The sequence below is a fragment of the Xylocopa sonorina genome, chromosome 1, assembly GCF_050948175.1.
Source record: "Xylocopa sonorina isolate GNS202 chromosome 1, iyXylSono1_principal, whole genome shotgun sequence".
NCBI lineage: Eukaryota > Metazoa > Arthropoda > Insecta > Hymenoptera > Apidae > Xylocopa > Xylocopa sonorina.
This window is the reverse complement of record NC_135193.1, coordinates 7,172,720-7,187,171: the sequence shown is the minus strand read 5'-3', so window position 1 is coordinate 7,187,171 and position 14,452 is coordinate 7,172,720. Positions and strand designations below refer to the sequence as shown.

The following is a 14,452-nucleotide window of genomic DNA, read 5'->3' as shown; positions in this document are numbered from 1 at the left end:
AAGTGTCGTAATGATTGCAAAGTCCATACTTTAATATATATATATATTAAAATATTAGAATGTTCCTCAGGATTACCGTACTTCCACACGCAACAAGTTTCGATATATATGGAACACATATATCCTATTCCTTGGCGAAACATGCGCGCCAAGTATTTATACAGTATTTATTATAAAGTACTATACCCGAATTGCCCCCATAATTTCCGTGGTTTATCTAGCGAGGAAATCTGATTGCATGCCGTTCCTACATAATAAAATTCCCGAGGGTAAACGTTCCGAGGATTGATTAAATTTGTATGCATTAAGGACATTCGAATCGTACCTGGTGGCGGGGTGAAATTTATCGCCTGCAACCGCAAGCACTCCTGCTCCCTCTCCATTAGAATACGACGAAGCTCGTCGTCCAGAAGGGTGCTGCCCGCTGTCGTGTTCCCAGGCATCTACAACGAAATCATCTTTAAATCATTCGTTCCCCATTGCCGGCCATTCGTTCCAACCAATATCTATCGCGAGAATGATCGCAATTTGCGCGTCGTATCAGTCTCGTATCCGCGTTTCTCGCGAACTATCAATGGCATGCACATCTACGCGCGACTGATATTGGTTTTAATAGCTGTTTACTCGCTAAACAAAACTATTAGAAGTCAAAGTCTAAGAACGTTGCTATAAATAGGCTGTCAGGATGACTTCATACGAAGATCGTATTAGATCCTCTTACGCGCGATGTTCAAAGTACCGTCGAATCTATTGTATTACCGTGGAAACTGTGCGTTCGATCTTGGTAAATAAAAAGTTTTTTAATTAAAACCCGGATCAAGTTTCATTATTTCGACATCGATACGATCACGGAGCACCTCGAAGAGGGTGCTCTTTAAACGTTTTACAGCGGATCCGTCATACTTGGCACGGCAATAATTAAATTTTGCATAAACCCTGGCTGGCAGGATTGCTGCGAACCCGCAGACCTCAACCGTGGACGGTATCCACGATTTATGAATAGAGACCGTTCCAACCGGCGCAGGGGGCTGTAATAACTTCAATGGAGGGCGAGTTATTGCGTCCATTGGAATGGCGGGACGGGAAACAATAAGTAACGTTTTGCAACGCAACCGGTCTCGATTCCGCGAAGAAATCACGTCTGTCCATCAGTTCTACTAGATTTACCGCGACCCGTTTCCGCGTTACGGACACGAGCGCAGTGTTCGTTTCATTTTTGTGCCATCAACGCGAGCAATTATTTCCCGATTATTTCACGGGGGAATAAATATCCCGGTTCGAATGAAAATTTATACGCGCGTTAAATATAACATGTTGGGGACACTTTTTAAAGCCGTGATTACAAGCAGAGAATTGATGTTAGTGGACACGGGACGGAATCGATCAAACGGCATTAGTAACGAACAAAGAGGGATGAACTTTTATTCTGGTCAATAGGAAAGCGATGAGAGAGAAGCAACGTTGAAGCGAGACACGAATAAAATCATTGAAAATTAATTACCCTTTTGTCCGCAGAGTTGAATCGCTTAAATGTCTCGTGAGCGTAAAGCGCTCGCCCGAAGGAATTGAAACTAAAAAGAGAAACAGAACGGAAAAGTTAACAAACTGTTGACAAGACGGGCGGTTTTAATCGAAAATCGATATTCATTGTCGCTCTTTATCTTGGCCCCGCCGTTAACAGAACGAGAATCTAGGAATTTCTAACGAGCTTCTGATCCCTCTCCGAGACGAGCAGAAACTCGGTAATCTGCTGGCCAGATCCAAGTGAAATTCAATTACCGAGCGATCTCACTAATTACTTTGAACGTCTCGCCGTTCCTTTAAGTGAAACATTGTACTCGATAACTCTCGGTTAAATTAACCGAACGGTTAAAACCAGTGCGTACGCTCTATGTCGCTCGATTAGAAAAATTACCGATGAAAAGAAAGTTTTAAGGCCTGTCGTCGTAGTATACGAGTTACAGAAAAGTTGAAGAGTTTTGGAAGCTCACCTTGCGAGCACACCACAGGTTTTATTTTCGCACTTGTGCGCCACATGCGTTCCAATTTTCTCATTATGCCGGCAATGCAACGTCGATACGCTAGCGCGTTACTAATACACTGAATTAAAACCGAATGCCAATTACATAGTTGCTTCGTCACTGTTTCGTACATTAAAATTTGCATACAAAAAAAAAAAATTATACAACTTTATCATCGTGTGACTCTAGTTTGAACTGCCGATATAAAAAAGAAACACATAGGAAACTAGATACAAAAATAGAGTCGTTGAATTCTCTGCGAATATTAATTGAAATAGCATTATGTAACCGGCGAGGTGAATTTCATTGAAACGGTCCATCGATGACCAGTCATTCTTGCGAGCATTACTGTGTAGTCTTGAATGAACTTTCGTCTACTGTGTAATAACAACTGCGTAGATCGGTCGTGTGAAACATCTGAGTGAACGGTCTCCAGTACCACGCACCGTACGTGGTACCACGTGCATAAATATTTCTACGTTTCAGTCGACAACCACGGCAGATAAACGCGTTACAGACGCCCCGTGGCAAGCTCGGTAGATTGAAATCGCCGACGCGTACAAATTGACCGTGCGATTAGATGCTGGCCAAATAGCCGGATAAATGGAATCAACCGAGCGATCGTGGAACCTGGAAAACTTCTGGAGGCGTGCTCCGATTGCTCGGTTCGCGACGGAAGTAGATATTCGAGCGATACCCGTTCGCGACGCGATCGATACAGGTAAGTAACCGTTAACAGTCGATGACACGATCTTCGCCACGGCTCGTCCCGAATGGAAAAGTAAAATTACAGGGACCGCGCGTAATTAACGAGGGCAACGGCTCCCGCGGGTTCGCGCGGCGGCGGTCGATTCTTCCCGTCCGACGAACAGAACTGCGTAATCGATGCCGAGCCATCGACGTGTCACGCGAACGTCATTTACGCGAACGCTCGTCTACGTACACCGTACGCGGGTTGAAATCCGCCGCGGCGGCCGTATCGGGCGTCCGGTTTCATCTGATTTCCGATTTCCCGTAAAAGCGCGCCAGCCGACCTAACCCATTATCGACTGCCGCTCTGTTTTCCTCAGTATCGATGTCATCGCTGCTGAATCTGCCGATACGACGCTCCGATGGCTGCGAATCGGGCGTGCAATTAGGATCGCGGTACGGGAAGCTCGAGTAATACGGTTCGAGACGATTCGGAATCGTGGCTATCGAAATGTTTGAAGAGAAAAAAAAAATAAAACAGGAGAACGTAGGGAGCCACGAATATTTGGATATTTAGAGATGATAGACGTTTAGAGATACTCTAGGTGAAAAGAGATATCGAGTGTTTGCAGATTTGAAATTGATCGACATTAGAAGAGGTATGATATTATTCGTGTACATTGATTTACAATCTTCCGCTTATCCGCGATCATTCTCAGGGAAACACTGATAAGCTTGAACAAGCTGTCATTGTTGACGTAGGTTAAACAACTCAATTATCAGGTGAGTCGTTTAATCCCTGACGCCAGCGTGTACGATTGTTTTTTCAATGACTGCATTTTGATGTTATCACTGAAACGCGAAGCGAACGAAGCGAGTTCTGTTGATAGATTCCAATGTATTCCCTCCTAATTGCGAAATTATACCAATTGATTCAGCTTTAGTCGTTACGATTTACTAGAGACTGTATAATTCGAAGCGAAGTGTCGAGAAAAAAGGGGAAATTGGTCATTCTTTCAATGCATTGAAATTGGAAAAAAAAACATTAAAACACGGAAGATCAAGTAAAAAGATATTCCCGAAGAGAAAGTTCTACTTCGAGGATCATTGAAACTTGTTCGCCATTCGGTCTCTTCCTCTCTCGCTGTGTTTCTCTGTTTCTAGAATTCCCGTAACCTACAATCACCGGTAGTAGCCGTTCCAATTTTTCTGTAACCGAATCGGGAAGCAACAGATGCCGCGTACAACCTGTTGCGATTTTCCCGTATGTTCGAGCACCCTGTTCCGTCGCGATGCACTCTATCCCGAGTGCAATTGGCTCCTGGCTGTTTTTGAAGGCAACCATACAAACGTATACGCGCACCACTGCAGAACCAAGCAAGCGCGTACAGGCGCCAAGTATAAATTGCCTTTACCCTTACGGAATTGCGGATTTCAATGGAATCGCAAACGGACATTTTCCCCTACAATTTCACTCTCATCGTTCCTTTCCTTAGAATCTAGAAAAACGAACGTTTACACAGCTACGTATAAAGAAAGCTAACGTAACATCGGAATAACCTCCGAAGCGATTCCACTTTAATCCGGAACGTTTCTCGCTACGGATAGTAATGGCGACGTGAATCAAGATGCCAAGATCAGACGTACGAGAGAGCTTTAAATAATCACCATTTGCCTGGCTTTCCGTCTTGAAAAGCTAATAATGCAACGCGCGTCGAACGCGTACGTTCCATGTTTACCCCTGACAAACTGCAATTTGCATTGCACACGGAACCCGCGACTCCTCTATCGCGTGCTTCGCCTACTTGCGCTTCGAATCCCCACGGTTTATTAATATTAATACTAACAACGGTGAATAACGCGTGCGCTGTCGATTTACATGACAAACAATGCCCGCGAAGTGGATCACAGAATCAAAGGATCAAAGAACGAGCAGGCGAAAGAGGAACGCGTCGTTCGCTATATGTGAGAGGTATGCGCCCTGTTAAGAGAGATTCCACCTTTGGGTTAAAAGCCACGCACCCTCTCTCTAACATCTCAACCACTTCCGGACTACTCGTCAAGGCTCGCTAGAAACCTCACGGTGGTCGATCGTGGAGGTAACCTGAAGATTGATGTGGATCGATGATGAGTTACCCAAAAGAGGTTTCGATGGAACGTTAATATGTCCAGGGAATGCGAAAATCAGCTAAGATCAACAGACATTCGCTCTTTCCATGCTGTTCGTCTCGTTACGTTTGAATTTTATTCAGCTGCTACTTAAAATATAAAATAAATACCGATCGTAATTATTAGATAATTTTATATCGGAACCGAATATGTCTCAATAAAGAAACATTTCTGCGAGATATTCGAAAGTTGTCAATTAAGCCAATTAAGCTGAGGTTGGCAGTGATTAAATTCTTTTTCAAAATACGTGGTACTTTACTTTCTGGCACACCCCGTGCACTAGACCGCAGCGTGAATCAATGGCGGCCGATAGACGGTTCAAACAGCGGCTTAATTAGTTTTTCCACTTTTCTAGAGCACACGGTGGGTGGCCGGGTGTCGCGGTATAATTGACTAAAAGAATTTTGAATACTTCGGTAGATAAGATAGTTGTCCCCCACGCTCTGCCAGTTTAATTCCTATGGTATCTTCAATTTCATAGTCCCTATCGTGGAAAACCCTTCCGCTTTAATTAAAAGGATACCGTGCGCAAAATTAAACTTCGTCGCTTATTCTCGGAACTTGATCAAGGCATTCCATGCGTTTCGAAACTGCGCGTACGCGCGTATACGATATGAAATATGATTACGCATTTGCGTGCGTACAGTATGCCAATCTATATCTCAGATATAATTAAAACGTTCGAAGGCCTTCCGTGTATCGCTCGTCAAGTGCGCCCAGCGACGTTAAAACGATCGCGAGCGATACTAATTCTCCTCTTATATGGAACACTAAAATTAGTACGTTCCCAGAGTTCAGGATAGGTACTGTCTTCATTGTACTACAAAGTTTCCCAGCCTTACTTGCCAGTCTATTCAGAATGTCTTCGCTTTGTACACTTTCGCCGTACAGTGTCTCAGAAGACAGTCACGATTCACAAAACTGGTACTTCGTTGCACCGTTTCCTCGGATAATGCTCTCGTTCTCAACAATTACCCGGGAATGATATTTTAAATAAATATCTAGACGAGTATAAAATAGAATTTTTCCCAAGTCCAACAAAGTCCACGTCGGACGATGTCGTAGCTCGAACCGGAGAGGCAAGATCGTAAATAAGAATTAAACCTCACGGAATAAAGCACGGAGTGACGCAACTACGGATTACAAAAAGCCCCGTGGCTACAGGATTGAAAGATACGAAGTTTTTGAACATGTCTGTCTCGACTCGCAGTGGATCATTAGCGCGGCTCGACAGTGCGTCGCGTACGACGTTCATTCGATCGAACGGAATGTCGATGTCGACGGAAGTGATGGGATAAAAGCTTCGCAAGATATTTTCTTGACGTACGTAAAACGCTTAGAACCGCGCGCCAAGGACTTCCTTGAGCTTTTTATAAATTTTTCTAAAAATTAAGGATCCATACATGCGCGTATTCTATAAACATCGAAGAAAGCAGCAGTAATAATAATGCAAGTATAGAATAAAACAATCAAATATCATTTAATTATGCCATAGACGCAACAATATACTCTATCCTTCTTTTTTGCGGACTTAAACTCAGCACCCAGCAACTCAAGCTCCCCGAGAAACTTTACTCATTTCCCATAACCGTGACCAAATGACAGCTCTTTTTTCTCTACACAGAAACTTCATTCCCCGCTATCACCCGCTACCTTCGAGGAAAGTAAATCTCACGTGATCTTGTTAGCTGCTCGAACAACCGAGTCGAAAAACAAATTGAAAGTTCCTCGCTCGAGCCAGCAGAGAGAACAGTTTAACCAAGAAAGAGTTAGAGATCGAAGGGATTTGTTCTTTAAATATCTCTTTCACTGGTGATTTTTTCAAATGGTTTTACAACGATTTTGTAAGGCACGAATTTACAAATCCCTGGTCTTTAAAGGATCAATTGAACTCTGTCTGGGACACCCGGTACGTTACTCTAGAACAATACTTACTGGCTATGTGTACACGACTCGTGGCAAAAACTTGAATGCGACAATGCATATTCATTGGGATCTTCGTTCTAAAGACAGGATCGATGTGGCTGCTCTTTACATTGAAATGTCCCACATTGAAGTGAAAACACGTCCAAACTGTCCTAAGAAGAACGCGTGCGTTCACGTAAGCGTCCAGAACAAATGCTCGACGAGGTCCTCGAATATGTGAAATAACGAAAAAAAAAAATGAAGAAGAAAATCTCGTTGTTCCATAAAGTAGGTCAGAGGATGTTAAAACATCCAAACAGAATTATCTGAAAGCTTCAGCGTCGCAGGTGCTGGAGCGAGTTACTTGGTTCTTCCCTTCGCTTGGGACTATCATTTGTTACGGGCTAAACGTTGTTAACGAGAACGAAAGGTGTTGACGAGGGAACAAAGAAGACGACTTCCCCTTTCGACGCGCTTGATGGAAGAAGCCACACGATGAGATCACAATCGTGATTAAATTAACGTCCGTAAAGAGCGGTGATCGCGGCGGCCCTTGGAAACTAACTATTTTTATCCTTCGAATTGTACCAATCAGTTAATAGTCTCTATTCTGCGAGGTTGATTCTCGTGTGAAATACAGTCTAGCCTCGCTTCGCGTCGTGGCTGTCGACGCGAATAGGTCGCGAGAAAAGACGAATATCGGTTGCAGCTAAAAAGGCGGCAGTTCAAAAAAAAAATCGCAAACGTAGAATTTATTACTCGATTGATGTAAAATATCGTAAAAGTATTTTCTGACAAAGAACCATACTGCGTACACGAAGCGTGTGTAGCGTTCAAAGGGTCGTCGGTGAACGCTACCACCACCCCTTTTGGTCCTGTTTCGTTTTTTAATATCGGAAATACAAGAGCGCGCGTGTAGACCCTTCCTGACTGACAGAATTTATGGTTACGAACGAAACGGGCGTGCCAAGAGTTATCATTTTATTTGAAACGTGCCAGATATCTGTCGAGGGAGGAAAAAGGAGTTCATAAATTCGTCCGCGGCCACGGCGAGGAGACGAGAAAAATTTAAAGCTCGTCACGCCGCTGACAGAATCAATTTTCCTCCCCGTAACTTTTCGCCACAAAGAAACACCGTACACCGCGCTTATGCCCTCGCCTATCCACTTTGTTCTGGTAATACGAAAGCGCGCTTCCGATTATATCCCGGTGTTTCCGGTGAATGCTTCTGGAATTTTATGAAGACAGATGTAATTCGCGGAGCGGAAGCTCGTTACGAAGATGGATCGCGGAAAATGAAAAAGCGTGGATCGTTTCGGTAAATTTCGTATTCATAGGAATACCAGTATTGGGGAAAATGAAACGTAAGTATACATAGGTCGTACATTCGTACGTGTCGAAGATTGATGCGTCAATTGTATCGCAAAATTATACTAAAACAGCCTTATCTACGTATGCAGCTATCAGTGGGAATATCGCGGCTCGTTTTTGATGCTCATTTGCGTCATGGAAAATCGCGATGGAAATGACAACTTGAAACTAGCGACAGGACACACGAACAAATATTACCGACGAGATTATGATTAATCGATGTCGAGATTACATTCACGCTTCGATAAATCTCGAATCTAGCGCCGAGTTCAAATGGAAATGAAAAAAAAGGATGTTTATTCCGAAGGCATCCCCATGGCTCGCACAAATTTTATTCACGAGCGATGTAATTTCTATTTCGATGGTATGGAGAAAGAAAATGAATGCACCGTACTATACTATCGCGAAACAATGCACCGTACAATTGTCCCTTTTTTTTTTGAAATAGTCTTTTGAAACAGGGATCATCGTTTTCTCTTTTTTTCTTGAGATGCGTTTTACAATCAGCTCGGTTAATCACTCTCAGCCACCTAACTATTCTCTTCTACAAAGCGATGGAGGAGGGACGGAGGACAAAAAGGATCCATCGCGCGGTTAACAAAAGAATGTACATTTTATAGTTCTAGAACCGCGAAAGTTTCCCGACACGGTGGCCCAACGTTTCGCTCAAAGTCAGGTAGAATTGGTTATTAGCGTAGAGTTCGAGGATTAGGTGCTCTCGTTAGATTTCCCGTGGTAAGGCGCGAGAACTGGGAAACGAAGAGGACTCCGAGGTGAGACGACGGTTTACGAGGAGGCACGTACAAGTCTCGCACCTCCTTTAAACCCTTAGTTTCCTTTTACGAGACTTCACCGTGGAAATATTGCGTCTTACGTTCTCTGCTCGTGCTGACTGCTGCAATTCTGTCCTTCCTCTATTCTACTACTTGTTAAAAGGTGTATCTGTACATGTATATGCTCGACTACGTTCCGCCTTCTGCTCTTCTCTTGCATATTTAACGAGACTAACAGCTCCGTTGCAGTTTTTATCTATGCAGTTGTCATATCTGTGTCATTAGCTAAGTATTATTTGCGAGTTATACAAAAAATAGTGTTACGCGTAAGTGACACGTGTTCTTCTTCGTCAAGTTTCACGTATGAACAAGATAATTAGAAATGTCCGACGTGGTGAACATTCATGGTCTAACGTTCGCGCGTTTCCCATCTTTTTCGAATTCGACTTGGGCATTCTAATTGTTTCAAGACCCGTTGCCAAGATTCTTCGACGGTCGTTCCTCCCTTCGTTTATAGCGTAATCTCACGCACTTGGTCCAAACACTCTTCTTTCGCACCTCTATCGCTCTAGACTAAATAATTATAAATAGTCCTCTCTCACCCAGCCATCGTCCTGATCCAAACAGTTTTCATTCACCGGTGAAAGTCCACTTTCACGCGAGAAATAAATTTTACGACAAAGATTGACTATTCCTAAGTGTCTCGGTGGGATTTACCGATTTATAAGGGACGAGCAAGGTTTCGATAGGATTTAATAATTATTTTCATTGCTTCTAATGTAACTGTCGGATGTAACCATCGAAGTCAGGACGGCGTTTTCACGACTTCCTTAGGATTTCCAATCTACCGGAATTTAATCTTCCTCTCCTGTTCACCGAGCCCCTCTGAATTTCTTTCTTTCATTGATTGAACGTTATCAAACGCCTTTATCCTACGCCCTCAGATATTCGGTTCGATAAATTCTACTCTGCGCGAACGGTCGTCAAATATTACATTCGTACGTTTCCTTTATTAGTGGAAATTCCACTAACGCGCGCCCTATTTGAAATTTGTCGCATACGGAGAAAATTTCAAGGGTCGAGAACAATAAAACCCGTAGAACCGTGAAACGAGCCCACATAGAAGTAACTCTTGCGTCAAAGCGGAGGAACGCGGCGTTGGACTTACTATCCGCCGATATCCGTCTGACCATGAAACTCCAGTTTCACTGAAAGGCGACCAAGATGGACAGGCGATTGCCATTATCGAAAAATAGAAATTCGCGGTAGAAAGAATCCACTTGTTCGAGATCGATTCGTCCGCGAGGGATGAGGATACTATTATCGGTGAGACTCGTGTCACAGGTGGACGAAATCCGTCGCGTTCAGTAGATTATTTCGTGGACATTGGTTCTACGAGGTCGATCGAGATTCTACGCGAGAATCTTCGGAGTGAAAGATTGCTCGACGTCCAACAAAATAAGAAAAGTTATCGGCACGAGATACTTGAAAGTTACGATCGTACCTACGATCTATAATAAAAATATTTTACATAATACCTATCAGTCATGAAAAAAAATTACGCACCGCATTAGGTGCGATAATATTCGTAGGATCATTAAGCAAGCTATCGCGACTGTAATCTGTGCGAAAATGAAAATGAAAAATCGACATCACCGTACACGAGGTTCGAAGCGACGCGCCTTATTAATAGATCGACGAATCACTCTTGACACGAAGTACAGAACCATTGACGTCAACGATATTCTGGAGCATCACGGAATAGCTGAAGGTGGTCTACTGGCCGCTCCTGTTTCGCATTTAGAAATAAAATTATCAATATAACACGACTTTCATTCGAGGATGACAAAGTTTTAATGGAAAGTAGAATTTAGCCTATTGGTACATGCACGTACCTCCTATGGTACCGAAAACGCAACGAAGCCCCGTCTAATTTCCTTTATAGAAGACTGGAGATGAAAAAATTGAAGATCGCGATAGGAGAGCTCGCAAGAAGTTCTCTTATCCTACCTGTGCCGGTCCTCTTAATATTCAGAAGAAAGTAACTTCGTTTTCCCTCTCTTACCAGAAATAAATTGGAAGATATAAGAGTTCTTCGATTTTTATTTGGAAAGTTCGACGAAAGTTTCTCCGGCGATATCAAACGTATTTCCATTGTTTGCGAACAATGTTTCGATTTGTAATTTACTTCTGCCGTGATCAATAACCGTGGCGCAAACTTATAAATTCGATCAAACAGAATTTCTAACTATATTTTAAAACTTTTTAATTGAATCAAAATAATTAGACGCACGAACAATACGATACGCGCTCGTTAAAATCGACACGTACAAATGGCTGGACGCAGTTTACAATGAAAACATGTAGCCATGGATTACATCGATTTAATAAAGGCTAATAAAAGAATAACGAAGCGAAAAGGATGTAAAACATTTTTGCATAAATACGACGGCAGCAGCTGGCAATCGATAACCGAATCCGAGCCGAAACCTAGAGAATAGCTTCTGACCATCCGGAACCTTTACGACTTCCTCCTAACCGTGTTGCAGTCATGAAACCTCCACTCTGACCACTTTGTAAATTGTGGTCTCACCCAGAATAGGAGCAGATTGTTGGTTCTCAAACTTTATGACTTCAGAGCCGTCGTTCGTGGCTAAGATCAACTCTCGAGTCATCGTTTCAAGTCGAATGGCAGGATTCTTAGACCTGAATAAGAGCATGGGCTGGCCACCACCATTCTACTGGCTACAAATCGAATCGCTATCGTACTATTATTTAGCTCGAATCATCGCCGTGGTATACAATTTTGAAATTTACGATGTCTAAGCCGTAGAATCATCCGTGAATCGATCAAGAACTAGCGACCAGTGTTACTAAAAATATGGTATCGCCCTCGTCAATCACAGAGAGCGATCATAATTCCGCCTCGAAATAAATATCTCTGTCACATATGGATGTTTATGAGCACATTGGTAAAACCCCCAGAAATAGTTTTATCGATGATTTTATTCCTCCTCGTCCAGCTTATAGCAACGGAAATAAAATGCTTTATACCCTTCTCGCGGCAACGAACGTATCTCGAACTCTATTAAGACTGATGAAACACGTATCGAAGGGGAGAACGGTGCTGGCCACGATAAAAGTCAATTCTTGTAAATGTCTTCGACCCATAACGTGAAAATAGAAACGATATTTCATTGCTGGGGCGCTTCCAGTCCCAATTATCGCGCTAACGGAATGGAAGCTTTTCGAATTCGTTGGTAACAAAAAAAAGCTGTAAAAAGATTGCGGCTATACCGAGACCAGTGGTGAATGAAATAACGATAAAAGTGAAATTTTGAACAAGCCCACTTCCGGCTGCTAGAAACTCACGTTGGCTTAGCACGATGCAATTATGCATGGATTTCCATCCATCAGATGCATCTACTCTTAATGAGGAATCATGTTCAACACGACACGGACATTTCTGACAGGGTTCGTCATCTGCAAAGCGAACTGGCCATACTTCGTCCAGCAGCGTCATTAATGGGACGCACAAAGGATCGATGGATCTCGTTAATTGCAACGCCAATCACCGTCGACTTGGTCAACCATATGGGTTTCCCAATTTTCGTGAAATTATTTATAAAATTTGCGCTCCACTTTTGAGAACTCCGGTGATTAGTCGCGAACTCTGGTTAATAATATCGTTGATTATCGCCAATTCAATACGAACTCCGTAAAAACGAAATATCGAAATGGAAAAGTTGATGAATCGAATTTATTCAATGTCCATCGTACTGAAACGAAAGTGTACCTTTGATAAATAGAAAGGAAAAAGTAGCGAAACGTGATATCGGAAATATTTTGATCGGAGTGAAAATCAAATGATACCGTTTGGTACGAAATGGTAAATAAAAGTGGCGCGGCAAATCTGCGCCGCGTTCGCTCATGTTTTTTATCCACTCGTTTGATCTATCCCTTATCCCGGGCCATTATGCACGGTTTATCGAAACAAGAGAACAAAAGTGAAACACGCCTGTTAAACATTCATAAGATTGTTATAACGCGATCAGAGCGTACGTAATATCCTCAAGTATCGTGTCACGGAACGCGAACGACTGAGGAGGAAGATAAAGAATGAAAGATGCGAGAGCGACTCGAGAATGATAGCGGAACAGCCTGTATTCATACTTAAATTCATGGCTGAGGATCACGAACGAAAATTAGTTCGCTTATTAATATTCGCGAGACACGGTTGTTCCATTAATTCTTTTCATTATCGCATTTAACTTTGATGCATTATAAAAATTAGCATATCGAGTACTCTTTATCGCTAGTGATACTGCTAGTTCGTTTAAGCTAGTTACGTTTAGTGCTTGAAAATTTCTTCGGTAACAAGTTTAGCCATAATCTAATCGCTGTAATTGACTAGACACATTTTTTCACATTTCAAAAATTACTACTTTTAATTCTCAACATTTTTTCTGTGCAAAATACTTGTATATCTTGTCCCTTCTTTTCTTTTTTTCAAAGATTTATAGCGTTCGATGTTTCAAACGATTGGATCCCGCGGTACTTTTTCACATTATAACTCACGAAGTAGTAGACATTTACGATCGCGAAACGAATTTACCACGACCTGTTTAATTCTAACATAAAAGCTGCGAACGGAATGGCCGAGCACTGTTCCAATAACGATATATCTCGAACCCTGTATCTTTGCGAATTGTGTTAATTACTCCGCATGATTTAACGCCTCGCGAAAACCATGCCCCTATGCGAATCTAATTCGCGACCAACTGCAGGAGGTTGCCGATAATGTACAAGTACTTATAGAAACTTTCATCTTAACGAACATTCGATAAATCGACCAAGTATCGTTCAATTACTGCGCCATTGGAACGAATCGCTTCTCGTCGGTATCGCAGCCGCTATTTTTTTCAATTACGCGCGATCCATTATATTTCTATCAAATCGATCCGTTGATGTAACTCTCCGTTTAATCAAACCAATCCATCCAATTACGACCGTTAGCGTTCGAAAAAAAAAAATCCGTGAAAACCGAAACAAACGTTGACATTTCTTGGAACGAAATAGTTGGCGATAAGTAATGTTTGTATTCGGATGCTAATAGAATTCTAAAGACACGAAGAACGTAAACTAAGCGGACGAAAATTACAGCATATTTTTCAATATTCTTGTTCCCCCTCTGAGGGGAACTCGAATCGTTTTTTTAGAATTCTGTTCGCCTTGAAATTTCTAAATGGAGAACGCGTAAAGTGTGCCAGAATAATGGCCGGTCTTAACGAAGCGACGCATCATTTTTTATTCAAAACCAGCCCGTTATTTACCTCGGCGTTTATTCTTCAATTACGCTTCTCTATTTTTAATCGTGCTCGAAACATTTCTCGCGGCCCGCGTAAAAGGAACGGCACGCGGTTGAACGCGATTATGTATCTTTATTACGTGTATCACCGTAGCCACTGTCATCCGTTTCACTTATGCAGATCAGATTTTCAGCTTCCACGGGGATTAAATGAA

At 42.4% G+C, this 14,452-nt stretch overlaps 1 protein-coding gene across 4 annotated transcripts in view; it reads right to left on the bottom strand.

Moving 5' to 3' along the window:
- Dh31-r (Diuretic hormone 31 Receptor) overlaps positions 1-14,452 on the bottom strand; it is an 84,883-nt gene that overhangs the window by 53,357 nt on the left and 17,074 nt on the right. For 3 of the 4 annotated variants that reach the window (XM_076910903.1, XM_076910895.1, XM_076910921.1), the window contains exons 3-4: positions 1,502-1,571; positions 326-443 (exon numbers count right to left, since the gene is read on the bottom strand). In XM_076910903.1, the coding sequence (XP_076767018.1) occupies positions 326-443 (118 nt within the window). In that variant the 5' untranslated portion in view covers positions 1,502-1,571. Of the gene's footprint in view, positions 1-325; positions 444-1,501; positions 1,572-1,991; positions 2,052-14,452 lie in introns of those variants that run through there. The other variant, XM_076910911.1, reaches the window with a different exon arrangement.